We start from the raw sequence: 15,882 nt of genomic DNA, 5'->3' as shown, positions 1-15,882 counted from the left end.
CCACTGAGCCACCCAGGTGCCCCTTGGGCGCCAATTCTGACCAAGGTGATAGGCTAGTTCAAATATCTACTATAGTGTAAATTGTAATTCAATTGGCCACCTGTCTGTGACCTAACATGACTATGCAACTTTCTCTGTGTGTTACAATCTCATTGGCCACCTATGTGTGGCCAGGCTCAACCACATGGCCTTTGCCCTTTAAAAGTTAGTCTGTAAGGCAGGGAGGGGGTCATCCTTTCTGTAAGAGGCGGCCCTGACCAGTCAGTTTGATTTTGTGCTGGCACAAAATAAAGCTTTGCTTGACCTTCACTTTGTATCAGTCTCACTCCTTTGATCATGGACCTAACAGTTTCTTTTCTTTTTCTTTTCTTTTTTTTTTTTTTCATACAAAATGGTTTCAAAGCACTTCTCCTGATCCAATAGTCCACACTAGGAGTTTTGACCAGCAATAATATCTCTTTTACTTGTTTTTTAATTGAAGTATAATCAGCATAAAGTATTATGTTAGTGGCGGGTTTGCTATATAATGATTCAACAGTTCTATACATTACTCCATGCTCCTCTAGAGAAGTGTACTCTCTTTCAAATAATACAAGTGATGTTGAGTTTTTAAGTTAGGTTAACATGAAAAAATACTACTTACAGACACATATATGATACGTACAGTGTAGGGGATATTTTTGAAAGGCAACGTTTCAAATATTTTCTTAACTTTTTATATTATTTAATTGCAATTCTCAGAACTACTACAACCTGAAAATTCTTCATTACATTACATATATTCCAATATTGACCAAAGAGTGAAATCAAGTTTTATTAGTTTTGAAGTATAGTAAGTCAGCATAAAACATAGTTCAAAATTAATAATTGCATCAATGAGTATGTTGCAGAGGTAAAGATACTAAAACAGGAGAATTACACCACTAAATGTTTTATTAATAGGGCAGGCAATTTCCTTAATTTAACCTGTAATGCACTCACAAAGCACTTAGCTCTCTTAATGAACGTATTTCCCATACTCTAGGGAATTTTGAAAACCTCTCAATTCAATTATTAAAGTGCTCACTGAGATTCAGTCAAACTGACTTCTTGTTCCTTATTCCAAAGGTAAATGACGAATTAGAGAAAACAAGGAATGTGAGATGTGGAATGCTTAATTAGCACCCAATTGAAAGTGCTTATATGTACATCAAAACAATGTACTAGCTGTTTCTTGGTTTTGTTTTCATAAATAATGCAAAATAGTCCAAGAATCAGGCAAATTTGTACAAAATACAATAAATGTGACTGAGAAAGACTGAGTAGTTGAATAGTCAATGAACAAATGAATAAATCATTTCAATGTTTCAGGTAAACTCTCTTCTTTTAATCAAAAAGTTATGCCCTAGTGGCTGTTAAGAATGGAAATTGTTTCCATATTTCACACAAATGTTCAAATTTCATATCATAGAAGCAAGACATTATTTTTGTTAGGAAACCATATATCATTAAAAAAATCATTTAGCTGTTGGAATATGAATATAAGTTGAAAAGTAAAAGGTGACCTTGCTGTGTTTCTTGATAAACTATTAATAGTTCAAAGAACTTAGAACTTTTTCAGTTATAGCCAGATACTTTGAACAAGTAACATATTTTAATTCAGCAGAAAACAATTTCTTTGAATTATGCCCCCAAATAATAAACACGTCACATTCTTCTCCATTGCATGATAAAAGAAAAAATGCTGGCAACAGTGTTGTACAAATCTGCGTTACTAATGTGACTCTTACATGACAAGGATTTTTATGTAAAGAGGAAACAGATTGCTTTGCTTCAGCAATCCACATGTACCCTCTATTATGTTTCCCGTGTTGCTGTTCTCTTAATTTCTTATGTAAAACCGTAGTTGGATGGGAAAACAATCAGGTAGCCCTGGGTATATATATGGTACAGCAACGCCAAAATATCCTCCTCAATAATTTTCTTGATTCATTTCAACCTCTTTGGAGTTGCAATATTAATAGGAAGGTAATAATATTGTTACACCCCTACAGGTTTAGGTTCCTTGGATTGAATTAATTGTCCTTTTACTTCCCTGCTTGTGATTTCTTGAAGATCCCTGTGATCCTTAGACTAGCTTGTTTTCCACACAGACTTATGTTGTTGGAAGAAGTGTATCTTCCAAACATGCTCAAGGATGTCACTAGTAGAACATTCCCGTAAACACTTTGCTTACTCGTTTGCAACATTTCTGGTTTCTCATCTAAAATGCTCTATTCTATTTAGACAGTTGACAATTAAATTTGATAACCAGTAAATATAGTGACCAATAATTAAACTTAGTGTTAATTCTAAACCTACTTTTATTAGGCCAAAACACATGTAAGTGACATACTTTGAGTAAAAAATGTCCAGCAACAGTCATTTTATGTTTTGACATCATATTTCCTTCTTTACCATTACAGGGACAAAATAACAATCAGAAACTTGGTCAGGAGTCAAACAGAGAAGACTTCAAGTTATAACCCAGGCACTTATGAGCTATGTGATTGTGGATCATTATTTAAACTGTTTCTCCTCAGTTTCTTCATTTGAAAATTGGGGATATTAATAGTCTACACTGCATTGAATCTTGGTGAATATTAGAGGAAGTAATGGACACACTGTGTTGTTACAGAGTGAGTGCTCAAAAATGTTAGATTGATTATTAACATTGGGTTCAATTAATATTTTGATTATCCTTCCCACCTTTTTTTTCCTCTTGAATTTCTTGTTGAGCACTGGTTTACTCCTGCTGAGTTTCCTGGTTTACCTGACCTGCTCTTGCATTCCTGGCCCATAGCATTTTCACAAACTATCTCATTTGAGTCAACAGACATTATGAAGTTTATGGGGTAGGAATTATTATTCCCCTTTTCCAAATGAGGAAACCAATTATGTTGCCTTTTCAGAGACCATACAGCAGGAAAAGGCAAGGCCAAAATTAGAATTATTATTATTGTTTCTTTTGTTTAACAATGCTGGTTTTTATAGGGTCATTTTAAATGGACATTCCTGGGCAAAAAATATTCTAACATTGATGACATTGGATTGACATGTTCATTTTGAAGAGGTCTCCTCATTCATTATAAACTTCTATTCTAGAAGTTTATGTAGCAATTATGTAGCAATTAATATATACCCATACTATATATTATATGTATAGACTACGTGCTTCTACTATATACATCACAACTCCATGAGACTGGCACTTATATTATCCCTCCCTTACAGACAAGAAAACTGAGCAGTAGTAAGCTGTGAAGTGAAGATTTGAAAGGGGGCCCTTTGACTCTGGGCATCAGCTCTTAACCGGAATGTGGTATTATCTCTTAGACAGTAAATTATACTGCAGACTTGGCTGCCTTTAAAATTTTCACTGCTCCTCAAGCAGTAAGTTTCAACATGTCTAACAAAACAAACACCCAGAACCCAAAACTTTGCCCCGATGAAATTTTATATCCTGACTAGAAATGATTTTCTAGATGTGTACTCTCAAAGGCAAGACTGCTACCTAATTTGCAGAGCCCAGTACAACATGAAAATACAGGATCCCTTGTTAAAAGGTTATTAAAAATTCTAGTTGGAATGCGACAGAAGAGCATTAAATCAAGTGTGTGGTCCTCTGCAGCATCAGGTCCTGTGGGGCTGTCAGGTAAAGCAGGCTTATGACGTGAGCCCTGCTCACAGAACTCATAACCCTGACTCTGGCCTTGACCTTAAGTTACCTCCTGTATACCTGAATAAGGACTCATAATATGGATAGGACAGAGGCACTGGAGACCTTTTATTAAGTCTGTCCCATGGTCACTCTAGTTTCTCCACTAAAAGCATCTCAAGCCAATGAGACCTGTAGTGAAGTAAGACATGGGAGAAAAGTAAGGCTACCAGGCCACAAGTCTGATTACTTGTATTAGGAGAAAGGAGAAGTAGAGACCACTTTTCATCTTAGAAGTCCAGAGTTAGGATGTGGGGAGATGAAAGAGGAAGTTCTGGGGAACTCACACCACCCCACAAGGAGGGACTAGCACTTGGCTTTCATCAGAATGGTGCGGGAACTTATGAAATATATCCATATGCCTTGGTCGTTTGGAGATAAGCCATATTAATTTATGTTTAACTTAAAAAGCCTGGCACTGGTCATCCAGATTATTTGCTTTTTCCCCTTTTAAAATTATAGACAAAAATGATGTTTTCAGTCTTTTTTTTTCTCTCTTAAAAGTAGAAAAGAGTGCATTTCTGGAAAATGGTTTTCATTAAGTCTTGAACTTTGAGTCAATCTTCGGAGTCAATCTTCGGTTAAAGGTATGGTCTATCAATTTTGTAGGCAATCAAGAATCAGAGCAGGTGTTTTTAGAATCAAAATATATAGGTTTAGACTCAGGTCCCTCTTCTTACAGATTCTGTGATCTTGGAAAAGTTAATTAACCTCTCTGAGCCTCTGTTTTTATGACACTTTTTAAAAAAAGATTTTATTTATTTGACAGAGATCACAAGTAGGCAGAGAGGCAGGCAGAGAGGAGGAAGCAGGGCTCGATCCCAGCACTCTGCGATCACAACCTGAGCCGAAGGCAGAGTCTTAACCCACTGAACCATCCAGGCTCCCTTCTGAGCCTCTGTTTTTTAATCCATAAAATGGAAAATTAGAAAAAATAATAACAACCTCAGCAATTTTTTATAAGCATTCAGTATATAAAGGTGCTTAGTGTAATACCTAGAACATTGTAAGAGCCCAGCAAATGAGAGACATTGTTTGATATAAATACATATGTATCTCACATATAAATACATTTATATTTCATGCATGTATATACTCTTAAGTATGTCATATATATCTGCATATATAAAATATATTTTTTCAAGTTTCTAAGTTTTGGGCTCTCGTATATTGGAGAAGCGGAAATGCTTGACTAGAAGAACTGGCTGTAATAATAGAGTTTCTCTTGGAGCTTCTGCCTGTCACTGGTAACTCAACATTCAACTTTACTGCTTTCAGATGAAATGACTACTGTCTGCCCAACAAGGGACTTTCTCAGCATAACCCTGATACTTCAAATCAAACTGACCTGAGTGTTTACTTGAGTATAAATCTAGTATAATCCTCAGAAAAAGGCAGGTGTGCTTCCTGTCTGAAATCATGGTGATGGGCTTTTAGGCACTCTGTCAAACATTGATTGGGATGTAATGAATTGCCATGTACTGAGATTATCTTGTTTAGACACAACCTCTCTCCCTAATCCCTCTCCATCTGATGTGTCTCTTGATTTTAGCCACAGAAAACAAAACAGGAAATACCTGAAGCTCTAGCGTCCCTTTTGCTGGAACTACGACAGAGCATATATCCAGATTTGCTTTCCAAATTTCAGTTTTAAAGCTCTCTCAAAATTGTTGATAACAGCTGCTTAGTTATATGCCCAGTATAGAATTCACTAAAAATTGTCAACTTGAAAAATAAAGCAAAAGCAGAAAAAAGCAGAAGCAATTGTATATCCAATATAAACTACACTAACTTTAAATATGCAAATCAACATGAAAATAACAAATGCTACTCTGTTGTTCTGACAGCGAATGAAACGATTTCAACAGTAGTCTTTACAAACTCTGTTTGTGAAATGTGTAATTTGTTTGTGTGTTGACCTCACAGGAAGTTCCCCTTGAACTATACTTGGAAGTTTCACTGAATAAATTATTCTTGGACTTTTGAATTATTAATCTTGTCTGCATGATATGCAAATTAGACGTCAGTATGTCAGTGGCACAGCACTGGGTTGGAAGCTGTATCAAGTTCCTGGCAAAGAATTTCTGTCAAGGGATCAGGGCCTTCCAACGGAATGGTAAGTTATAATGCAACTCATGTCACCTAGGTATACAAAGTAATGCCAGGCTTCCCATTAGGGGTTTCTTTTAAAAGTGGCCTGTGAGCAGTTAAGGTTTTAAGTAATGGGCAAATGAACTGTTAAACTGTCATTCATAACATGTAGAACAATGAAAGAAACTAAAAGGGAGTCATAATTTTTCTTCTATATTTATTTTTTACTAAATGTATTATCTTTTTAAATTGCCAAATACTAAATTTATTTTACTTAAACAGGTTTATCACATTTCCTAAATGTGACAACATATTGGTGACATATTTCAACAAAAAGAGTAATCAGGTTTGCTTAAATATAACTACTTAGAGAAAAATTTTAAAGTTCCTAAATCATACAAAATAATCAATATATATAATATTTCATATTTAGAAAAAAAATACATGAGAGAGAATCTCAAGGCATTTTAAAAATTTAGTTTAGTATTTATCTTTGTAAGAATTACAATTATGTTTGTAAAAATTACAATTGTTCAAGAGTAGAATTCACTAAGGAAAATTGGGAAATTACAAAAACTATTGCTAGTATACCTTTCAGAACTTTTTATAATTGGTGAATATTTTTTTAAAAATTCATAAACATATAGCTTGATAACTTACTATCACTTTTTAATACCTTGACTTATGATGTAAATTTTGATATATGTAAAAAATGAAGTTATCAAAATCAAATGATTGTACCTTTTCAGTATGAACATATATTTCTTCATTCAAATAGTTTATTAATGAAAATAGCAATTAGCTAAAAAAATACTCATATTGTCATGTAAATTTGCCTTAAAGAATCAGTCAAGGGTTACAATACACAAATGATCTTTGTTTAATTGTGATAATTAAGAAAAAATAATTTAAAAGCTAATGAGCTACCAAATATATTCTTAAACTTAAGCTTCAAAACTACATTTTTAAAAGGCTGACTAGACCTAAAGTGAAAGAAACATTCTAAATTAAAAATGCATACTACTGATCTGCTTATGTGAGTAAATTGAATATTGTTTGTAATTTAATAATTCTAACAGGTTTAGATATATGTTTGCATATATAATTAAAGGTTTCACTTTACTGATAACTAAAAAAACTAAAATTAAGAAATTAAAATTAAATTAAAAAATTACAAAATAATTCATCCAACATAACCATAACCTATTTATCATAATCTCTGTTTCCTAAAAATTAAAAATACAACCACTAAAAAGTAGAAGAGAGAGTATTAACTTTTCATTAGTAATTTCCCTTCAATTGAAGAATTTCCTTAAAGGATCAGCTTACTTCGTCAATTTGTAGAATTGCAATGGCCACACTAAAAACACCCTCAAATACAAACATCGTCTAATTTGGACTCCAATATCCAGAAAATTATGGGACGTTGAAATTGGCCAACAAATATAAGACAGCCTGACATTTATAACCACAGTTTATAACCATGTTAATATATTAAGGATTTAAGAAAATTATTTTAAGAATAAAATAAACATATCAAAAAGCAGATTGCAAAATATCATAAAGAACATAATCTCATTTTTGTAAAAAATGAATTCAAATAAATGTTAAATTATAAGATTGTATCCAAGTATTAGTAGTTGGTTTACAGATAATTTTCATTTCTTCTTTTTGCCTACCTGTATCTTCTTAGTGAATGTAACAGAATAGCATGCATTTTTAAAAGTTATTTAAAAAAAAAAAAAAGGATAAAGCAATCTGGGAAGCAGGACAAAGGTAACTAGTCATTCTCCTCCCTTATTCCAGTTCTGGTATTCTCTATCTCTATTGCCTCCCTGAATCTCCATTCCCAGTGTGTAGCTTGAAGGAGAAGATTTCTGCATGGCTTCCTCATGGCCCCTGACTTGCCCAAGTGGGAGTTACTGGGAACTTGGCAGATGGAGTTACGCATGTCTTCATGGCTCTCTTTTCCTGCTGTGGCAGTCAAAACTTCCAACTTCACAGATGCTACTGACATAAGTCAGAACGTTTAAGAACTGCATCACCAGAAAAATAAGAGTGAGGACTAGAAAAAGAGGAAATTCAAAATGAAACAAGTGAGTCTTAAGGAAACTTTCCATTGTCTTAATGTTCCATTGACTATGTGCACTTGCATTTTGAGCAATCCCCAAATACTGAAGTTGTCCAGATCTGAGCTCTGGGCAATTTAAGGCCTGGGCAAATAGTTTACAAAGAGAGAAAGGAAGACTGTAAGGAGTTTGCCATATCATAGAGGGCAAGGAAGAGAGTGCTTCCAGAAGTCTTGGAATTGAAAACAGTGAGGAAGAAAGTTAAAAATAATTATGAAGTATTACCACTAATCTATAAAACAAAACCTATTTAACAAAACCATTAACCTTTTTTGCTATATTTCTAGAAATCTCAATAATATCAAATACATGGTGATTTGGGGAAACAAATAGAAAATTCAGTAAACTGAAAGGAAAAAGGACACATTAAAAATTATCTGTTGTCCCATCCCTAGTGATAAAACTCTTAATACCGGGGCGCCTAGGTGGTTAAGTGGATTAACCCTCTGCCTTCAAAAAACTGATCCTGAAAATATATAATGAAGTTTTCTCTTTGACAAATGTATGTCTAAACAAAGCTACCTAACTACTACAATTGCATATTTTGAATATTAGTCATGTTATGAGCAATGTCAGATTTATAGTGAAATAGAGCAATGGTCTTATCTGACCTTAGAGGAAATATTTATAAAAAGTATTTTCCAAACAGTCAAATGTTTATCTTCATCTCCACGCAGGAAGCATTTATAGACCATCTCCTATCTGGCAGTCACTATGACAGATGTAGAAGATAAACATGAGTAAGATAAAGTTGCCAGAAATTCAAAGTAACGTAGTTTATGATGAGAACACAAAATGGGGGAACTGCACTTGGACTGGTGGGTCAGAGAATCTGTCTTGGGAAAACCACACTCAAATTGAAGCCTGAAAGGACTGCAGATATAAGGGCAGTGTATGTGATAGGGCAAGGATCAAAGGGGGAAAAGGTCAGTGAGAAGGGATTCAGTGAACTGAGCACTGGGAAAGTACCCTGTGCATTCAAAGAATAGGAAGAAGGAGAGCAAGGAGGAAAGTCATGCTAGGTGAGGCTGAAGTGGCCTACGGGAACCAAACCATGCATGACTTAAGTCCTCATTAAGGATTAGGACTTCATTACCTAGACAGTGGAAGGTCATTGAAATGTTTTGGCTGAGGAGAGTTAATATGATCCGAATTTTGGTTGTAGTTTTCAAATTTATCGGGCTCTCAGGTTGAAGATAGATTGAAAGGGAGCCAGAGAAGGTATGAGGAGACCCTAAAAGATCTAATACAGTCTAAGTTAGAGATATATCATGGTGGCCTGAACTAGAATGCTGATGCAAGTGATAGACTTGAGAAATAGCCAAACACTACTACAGGCAACAAGACTTGATAGCTTACTTGTTACTGGAGATAAGCTACAGCAGACTTCAAGGATGTTGCTTAGATATACAGTGAGCTTTCAGCATATTGTGGCGACTCTTGTTATCATTACTAAGACTTTAAGCCTCATATTTTAAATTTTAAAAAATCATGTTTTAAAACTAGAATTATATCCAAATTTAGTAAAATAACCATAATTCTTTGACAATATGGAAACAAAATAAAATCAATTAAAATAGCAAGACTGGAGTTATAAGAATCCCTGTGTCCTTTCCCAGATTCTGTTTCGATTAAATCTGACTCAGCAGGTGGTTGAACAGCTGCGGTCAAACATCTGGGGACAGAAATAGGAGTGAGGTGCTCCACTTATCTCATTATACCATTTCTTGACCTCTTTACTATTTGTCAAATCCTTTCTCTGTGTTTCTACCTCCAGGCCTTTGCATATGCTTTCCTCTATGTCTGGGACATTTTTGACCATTATGTGACATGCATTTGTTTGTTTCCTGGCTCTACCCAAGAGAGTATAAATTGTTTGAGATTAGGAACTTTGTTTGATTCAATGCTCTTAGCCCCAGTGCCTAGTATATAGTTCAAAGGTATTCTGATTAATATTTGTTAAAAAAACTATATTAGTGATATATCTGTATATGAATATGTATCTATATGCACTCCTTCCTAATATAATCAAACTTTCATAGTTCAAGTTGTAAGTGTTCTTTTTTAATATTATTATGTTCTGTGCAGTTTTATCTCTAGTTGTAGTCTAGCGTTCTAACCTTCTCTTTTCTCTTTCCTCTTTAGGCGTGGAACACAACTTGCCCAAATTGGCTGGTGGCAGAGGCTGTCCTGGAAAAGTATTACCTTTCCATTTTTTATGGGATCGAGTTTGTTGTGGGAGTCCTTGGGAATTGCATTGTTGTTTTTGGCTACCTCTTCTGTCTGAAGAACTGGAAATGCAGTAACATTTATCTCTTCAACCTCTCTATCTCGGACTTGGCTTTTTTGTGCACGCTTCCTATGCTGATTAGAAGTTATTCCAGTGGAAAGTGGATATATGGGGACCTGTTGTGTATAAGCAACCGATATGTGCTTCATGCCAATCTCTACACCAGCATTCTTTTTCTCACTTTTATCAGCATTGATCGATACCTGCTCATGAAGTATCCTTTCCGGGAACACTTTCTACAAAAGAAGGAGTTCGCTGTTTTAATCTCTTTGGCTATTTGGGTTTTAGTAACCTTAGAGCTACTGCCCATACTTCCCCTTATAAATCCTAATATAGCTGCCAATGGCACCTACTGTACTGATTATGCAAGTTCTGGGGACCCCCAAAACAGCCTCATCTATAGCCTGTTCCTAACCTTCGTGGGATTCCTCATTCCTCTTTCGGTGATGTGTTTCTTTTATTTCAAGATTGCTCTTTTCCTAAAGAAGAGGAGCAGGCAGCTTGCCACTGCTTTGCCCCTTGAAAAGCCTCTCACCTTAGTCATCATGGCAGTTGTGATCTTCTCCGTGCTTTTTACTCCCTACCATATCCTGCGGAACGTGAGGATTGCTTCACGCCTGGAGAAGTGGAAGGAGTACCGGTGCACTCGGGTCGCCATCAACTCCTTCTACATTGTGACTCGGCCCTTGGCCTTTCTGAACAGTACCATCAACCCTGTCTTCTATTTCCTTATGGGAGATCACTTCAGAGAGATGTTGATGAGTAAACTGAGGAACCAGTTCAAATCCCTTACATCCATTAGAAGGTGAGGTCCTGGACTGATGTTTCCATGCAGCAAAAAATGAGATGCTTGTGTAACAGATTATTTTATATGTGTAGCAGCAAGCCAATTCCAGTTTGATTTGACTCACGGATATAAATTGGAGAGGGACAGACCCAACACTGTTTTAAAGACACACTGCATCTGGAATATGTGAAAAGAAGAAAATTGGAAGTATTTATTGGTTTCTTCACCCAAGAACTGGACTGGCATTGTCTAATGTTTGAGCACGGAAGTCCAAAATCTTAGGTGTTACAAGACTTTCTCAATCAGTGTAAAAGGAATAACAGATAAAGCTTCAAATAGTCTGTATTTAATCACTGGTCAGATTGTAAAAAAAAAAAAAAAAAATGTGTTGGCAACATTCTTTAGGTTATTCTTATTTGTTTGGTCTTACAACTTAATGTGAAAACTGAGTAACAGATTAGGCATACACTCTTAAAGACTGTTTTTAGGAATTGTTCTCTTGAACAAAATTTAAAGTAAACCATAGCAACAAGCAAGAAAGCAAGGTGTTGAGTTCAATGATGCCTATATGACACTTATTTATATTGACATGAATAGGGGTCAAGTTGTAACTATAAGTCCTATTTTGTTGTATGGTTTTTAGAACAATGAACTGTATTAAATGGAACCTAAGGAGACAGTTCAACAAAGAGAGAGACAGGTTTGAGCTTATCTCTCAGGGAATTTAGGTGTAGATGATTGCTAGAAGAGAGACCACCACGGAGAGTTAGAAAAATTTGAGTTATAGAACACAAAGTGCCTATCAGAAAACCCAAGGTAAGACAAAGCAAACAAACAAACAAACAAACAAACAAAAAAAACAAAGGTGAATGCTTTTGGACAACTTTGTCTCCAAAGATAGTGACTTTTATCTGGTGTGAGCCTTGTTTTCATAGAACATTACATAAGGCCATTGAAGGAAGTATTCTAAACAAAATGCACTTTATGAAATTGTAGAATATATGGAATATTTATGTGCTTATCAATATAGATTAACCAGATACCACTCCGTGCCAAAAATAAAATTTGTAGGAAAAAAATACATGGATGCTTAGATTTTTAAAGTCAAATAAATGCCATGTAATAGTTCACTTATAAGCAACAAAATGTGTCAAAAGCCATATAACTATGCTCTTTTTCTTATAGTCATTAGCTATAATATGAAGGATACAGTAAGCATTATGAGTACAAAGAAAATTCTATTGTCCTTCCTGTTCTGAGATACTTTGGTGCTGTTATATTCTGACATTACAAAAACCCAAAATACCCCCAGTTAGTGCTTCCATATTTGAAGCTACTGAGATATTAGAAAAACATATTACTCGGGGTGCCTGGGTGGCTCAGTGGGTTAAAGCCTTTGGCTCTGGTCGTGATCCCAGGGTCCTGGGGTCGAGACCCCATCCGGCTCTCTGCTCAGCAGGGAGCCTTGCTTCCTCCTCTCTCTCTCTCTCTGCCTGCCTCTCTGCCTACTTGTGATCTCTGTCAAATAAATAAATAAAATCTGTAAAAAACAAAACATATTACTCACAAAGGGTTTCTTTTCTTACTTATTATTAGGTTTCAAGATATTTTTCAATGCCTTGTCTTTATTGTCAATATTTTAAAAATTTCAATGTGCTTTCCTAACTGTGAAAAAGAATCTCCTGAATTTCCTCATCAGAAAAAGCCACAAAAGGACCTTAGGAAAGAAGTATTTGCTTTTTTCTGCAAAATTAGAAACATATAATTTAATCATAATTTGCATTTTATGCATGAATTTTAATTTCTAAAGATGGAGTACAATTTGCCCAACCCCTATCCAAAGGAGTAGTGGGCTCTTTTTTTAAGTAATACAGTGGAAATTTTCTGAAACCATAAACTGTCTGATGTATCTTGTAACCAAACTGTTAAGTAATTTCATAGCATGTTTCTAATCCTTTTCTTGCTCAAATATATCATCCTGTAACTTAATCCTCAATAGACTAAAGAGACTTACACTAAAATTACAAGACCTATTCCATTTACTTTTTGTACTAGGTGATTGTGAAGATCATAAACAATAAATAATGGAAATCCCTCTTGGATTTGTAGTTTTCAAAGGAAATGATGTTGGGCTTTTGTATCTTGTCTTTTTAATTGGTTCCTCTTTGTTTTTAGAATCTGGCCCAGCATTTTGCAATCTGGGCCCATCTATATTATCATATGTTTATCTCCCACTGCCATTGTCACAAACTAAACCCTTCCACCAAAGGAGTTCTTTGCAGACCTTCCCTCACTGTGTACGGCTGGGTGCTCACTCCTGTCCCATCATGCCCCATATAAAAATTCTAAGCATCTTTTAAGGTCCATGTCATTTGTCACTCCTTCTTAAAGCCTTCCTTGGGTCTTCTCCTCCACTAACTGGAATAAATCTATCTGCCTCTGGGATTTCAGACTGCCTTTTTTTTTTTAATTTTTTATTTTTTATAAACATACATTTTTATCCCCAGGGGTACAGATCTGTGAATCACCAGGTTTACACACTTCACAGCACTCACCAAAGCACATACCCTCCCCAATGTCCATAACCCCACCCCCCTTCTCCCAACCCCCCTCCCCGCAGCAACCCTCAGTTTGTTTTGTGAGATTAAGAGTCACTTATGGTTTGTCTCCCTCCCAATCCCAAGTACCATTTTAATGAAATACATGATTTTGGGCCTTATTATACAGTTGTTTAGGTTCAAGTCAACTCTAAGGTCTGTAAATAGAAGAACCACATCTAATTTTTCATTGCCCTTCTAGCGCCCAGCAAGGTACATTTTAAATAGTTGTTGATTATGAATGAATGTCCTACAAACTAAATTTGAATTCAATGCTCCTTTTTGGTGTGCATTACTTTCTGTCATCACTGCTTTTGTAAGGATTGCTATTTTATACAAAGAATGCAGTGTGTAAACACAAACATCCAGACGCCATTGCCTTATTCCTTATATTTTCTTCTATACCTTTGAACGTACTTTTAACTGATGCTGAAAGTCTGTGTCTGCTAGTTCCAGACTTGGGTCATATCAAACTTGATCTCCATTGATTGCCCATTATCATACGTATCTAATAAATTTGGTTTGTATTCTGAACACTTTGAATAATACAGAGTCTCTGAATTCTCTTATGTTCCATTAAAGACTACCAATATTTTGTTTCATGGCTGAACCCAAATTCCAGACTCTGCAGTTCCACTATATTAGCCTTAACTGAGCTGCTTGAATCTATTCAGCATATCCATAATTCAGAGGTTACCTAGAGACTTGAGTCAAGCTGGTATGCAAGATGTGCAGTTCCCTTTCCCTAACTCTCTCTTCTCCAGGATCCTTCCCCTTCAGTTTCCAGGGGCTCAGTTCACCCTGAACTGGTCCTTTGCTTTCTCATGTCAGATAGGCTGAGGGTTTCTTTCTGAATTTTAACAACACTGCATACCCTGATAAGGACCTGCACCCAGAATAAGATTAGTTAAAAATGTAACTAGGAATGTAACTAAGTGCCTTTTACTTCTGCCAAGTATTGATTCCCTTCCTGTGCCTTCTTTTGTTCACTCTCTAGTGCCTTTATGTAGTTGGTTATTTCTGTTTCCTGGAGTTTAAGCTATTCTTGTAAGAAGTGTGGTTTGATAGGCCATTATCAGAGCAGAATCTTTTCCCCTTTAGAAGTTAATGAGCTTAACGAGATAATACAATTCTATATCCCAAATGATTTAAATTCCCTATCCTGGCTTCTAAATTAGCCTCTGCAGTTATTCATGCTTTCTCTCTTTTTCCTTGGACCAGTTTTGGTTTAAATCTAAACTCTGCAGTCATTTCCAACAAAAAAGCAGTTAAAAAAAAAACAAAAACACCAAAAATGATAATTTTCCTGAAAGCAAATAGCATTCACTGCCCATCGCCCTGCCTTTTGCTGATCTCCATTCCTCCCTCCATCTAGGTCCCCACTCCGTCCTTTGTGAAAGGTAATTTTGCCCCACTTGGAAACTGTGGTACTATAAATATTGGAGTACTCCAGCAGTCTTAACAATGAACTCTTTCAGGGCGCCTGGGTGGCTCAGTCAGTTAAGCCCTGCCTTCAGCTTGGGTCATGATCCCAGAGTTCTGGGATGGAGCCCCACATCAGGCTTCCTTCCAAGCAGGAAGCCTGCTTCTCCCTCTCCCTCTGCCAGCCACTCTGCCTACTTGTGCCCTCTCTATCTCTCTGTCAAATAAATAAATAAAATCTAAAACAAACAAAACAAAACAACAACAACAAAAAACACAATGAACATACAATGATGCATGTTAAGGAGGGCACTTGTAGTGATGAGCACTGGGTATTATATGTCAGCGATGATTCATTAAGTTCTACTCCTGAAATTAATATTACACTGTAGGTTAACTGACTAGAATTTAAATAAAAACTTGAAACATTTAAAAAAAAAAAAAAGTAAGACTGTCCATAAAAGAAATTCTTATCTCAAATCCAAAACGAATTGAAAATTTTCATTTTACAGACATACTTCTCATTTTCCTATGATAAATATTTAAAACATTTTCTTGTCTGTTGTTATAGGAAAGGAAGCATGTAGGGAAACTTTTGTCCTCCTGGAGAATTTTTTCCACCAAGCAATTCTCTGTGATACCACCTGAGTATCCTGTAATTTAACTTAATTCTGATATTATTAGAGAAGATAGATATATCTATATATCTGTATATACATAAATATATATCTATCTACCATCATGTGAAAGAGATTCTTCTTTATGTACCTATAAAAATGTAGAAGAAACCTTACTAAGAGACCTTAGTAGATACTTAGTAGACCTTAGTA

At 35.5% G+C, this 15,882-nt stretch overlaps 1 protein-coding gene across 1 annotated transcript; it reads left to right on the top strand.

Annotated features, from left to right (window-relative positions):
* The first annotated feature begins 9,245 nt into the window (after positions 1 to 9,245).
* On the top strand, positions 9,246 to 13,149 carry SUCNR1 (succinate receptor 1). The gene is given in 2 exon segments (XM_059388346.1): positions 9,246 to 9,368; positions 10,063 to 13,149. Coding segments are annotated over 2 exon segments (1,116 nt in total). The 3' UTR covers positions 11,056 to 13,149.
* Positions 13,150 to 15,882: the final 2,733 nt, after the last annotated feature.

This window comes from Mustela nigripes, chromosome 2 (assembly GCF_022355385.1).
Source record: "Mustela nigripes isolate SB6536 chromosome 2, MUSNIG.SB6536, whole genome shotgun sequence".
In the NCBI taxonomy this organism is placed as follows: domain Eukaryota; kingdom Metazoa; phylum Chordata; class Mammalia; order Carnivora; family Mustelidae; genus Mustela; species Mustela nigripes.
The sequence above is the reverse complement of the archived record's forward strand: the minus strand, read 5'-3'. Positions and strand labels throughout refer to the sequence as shown.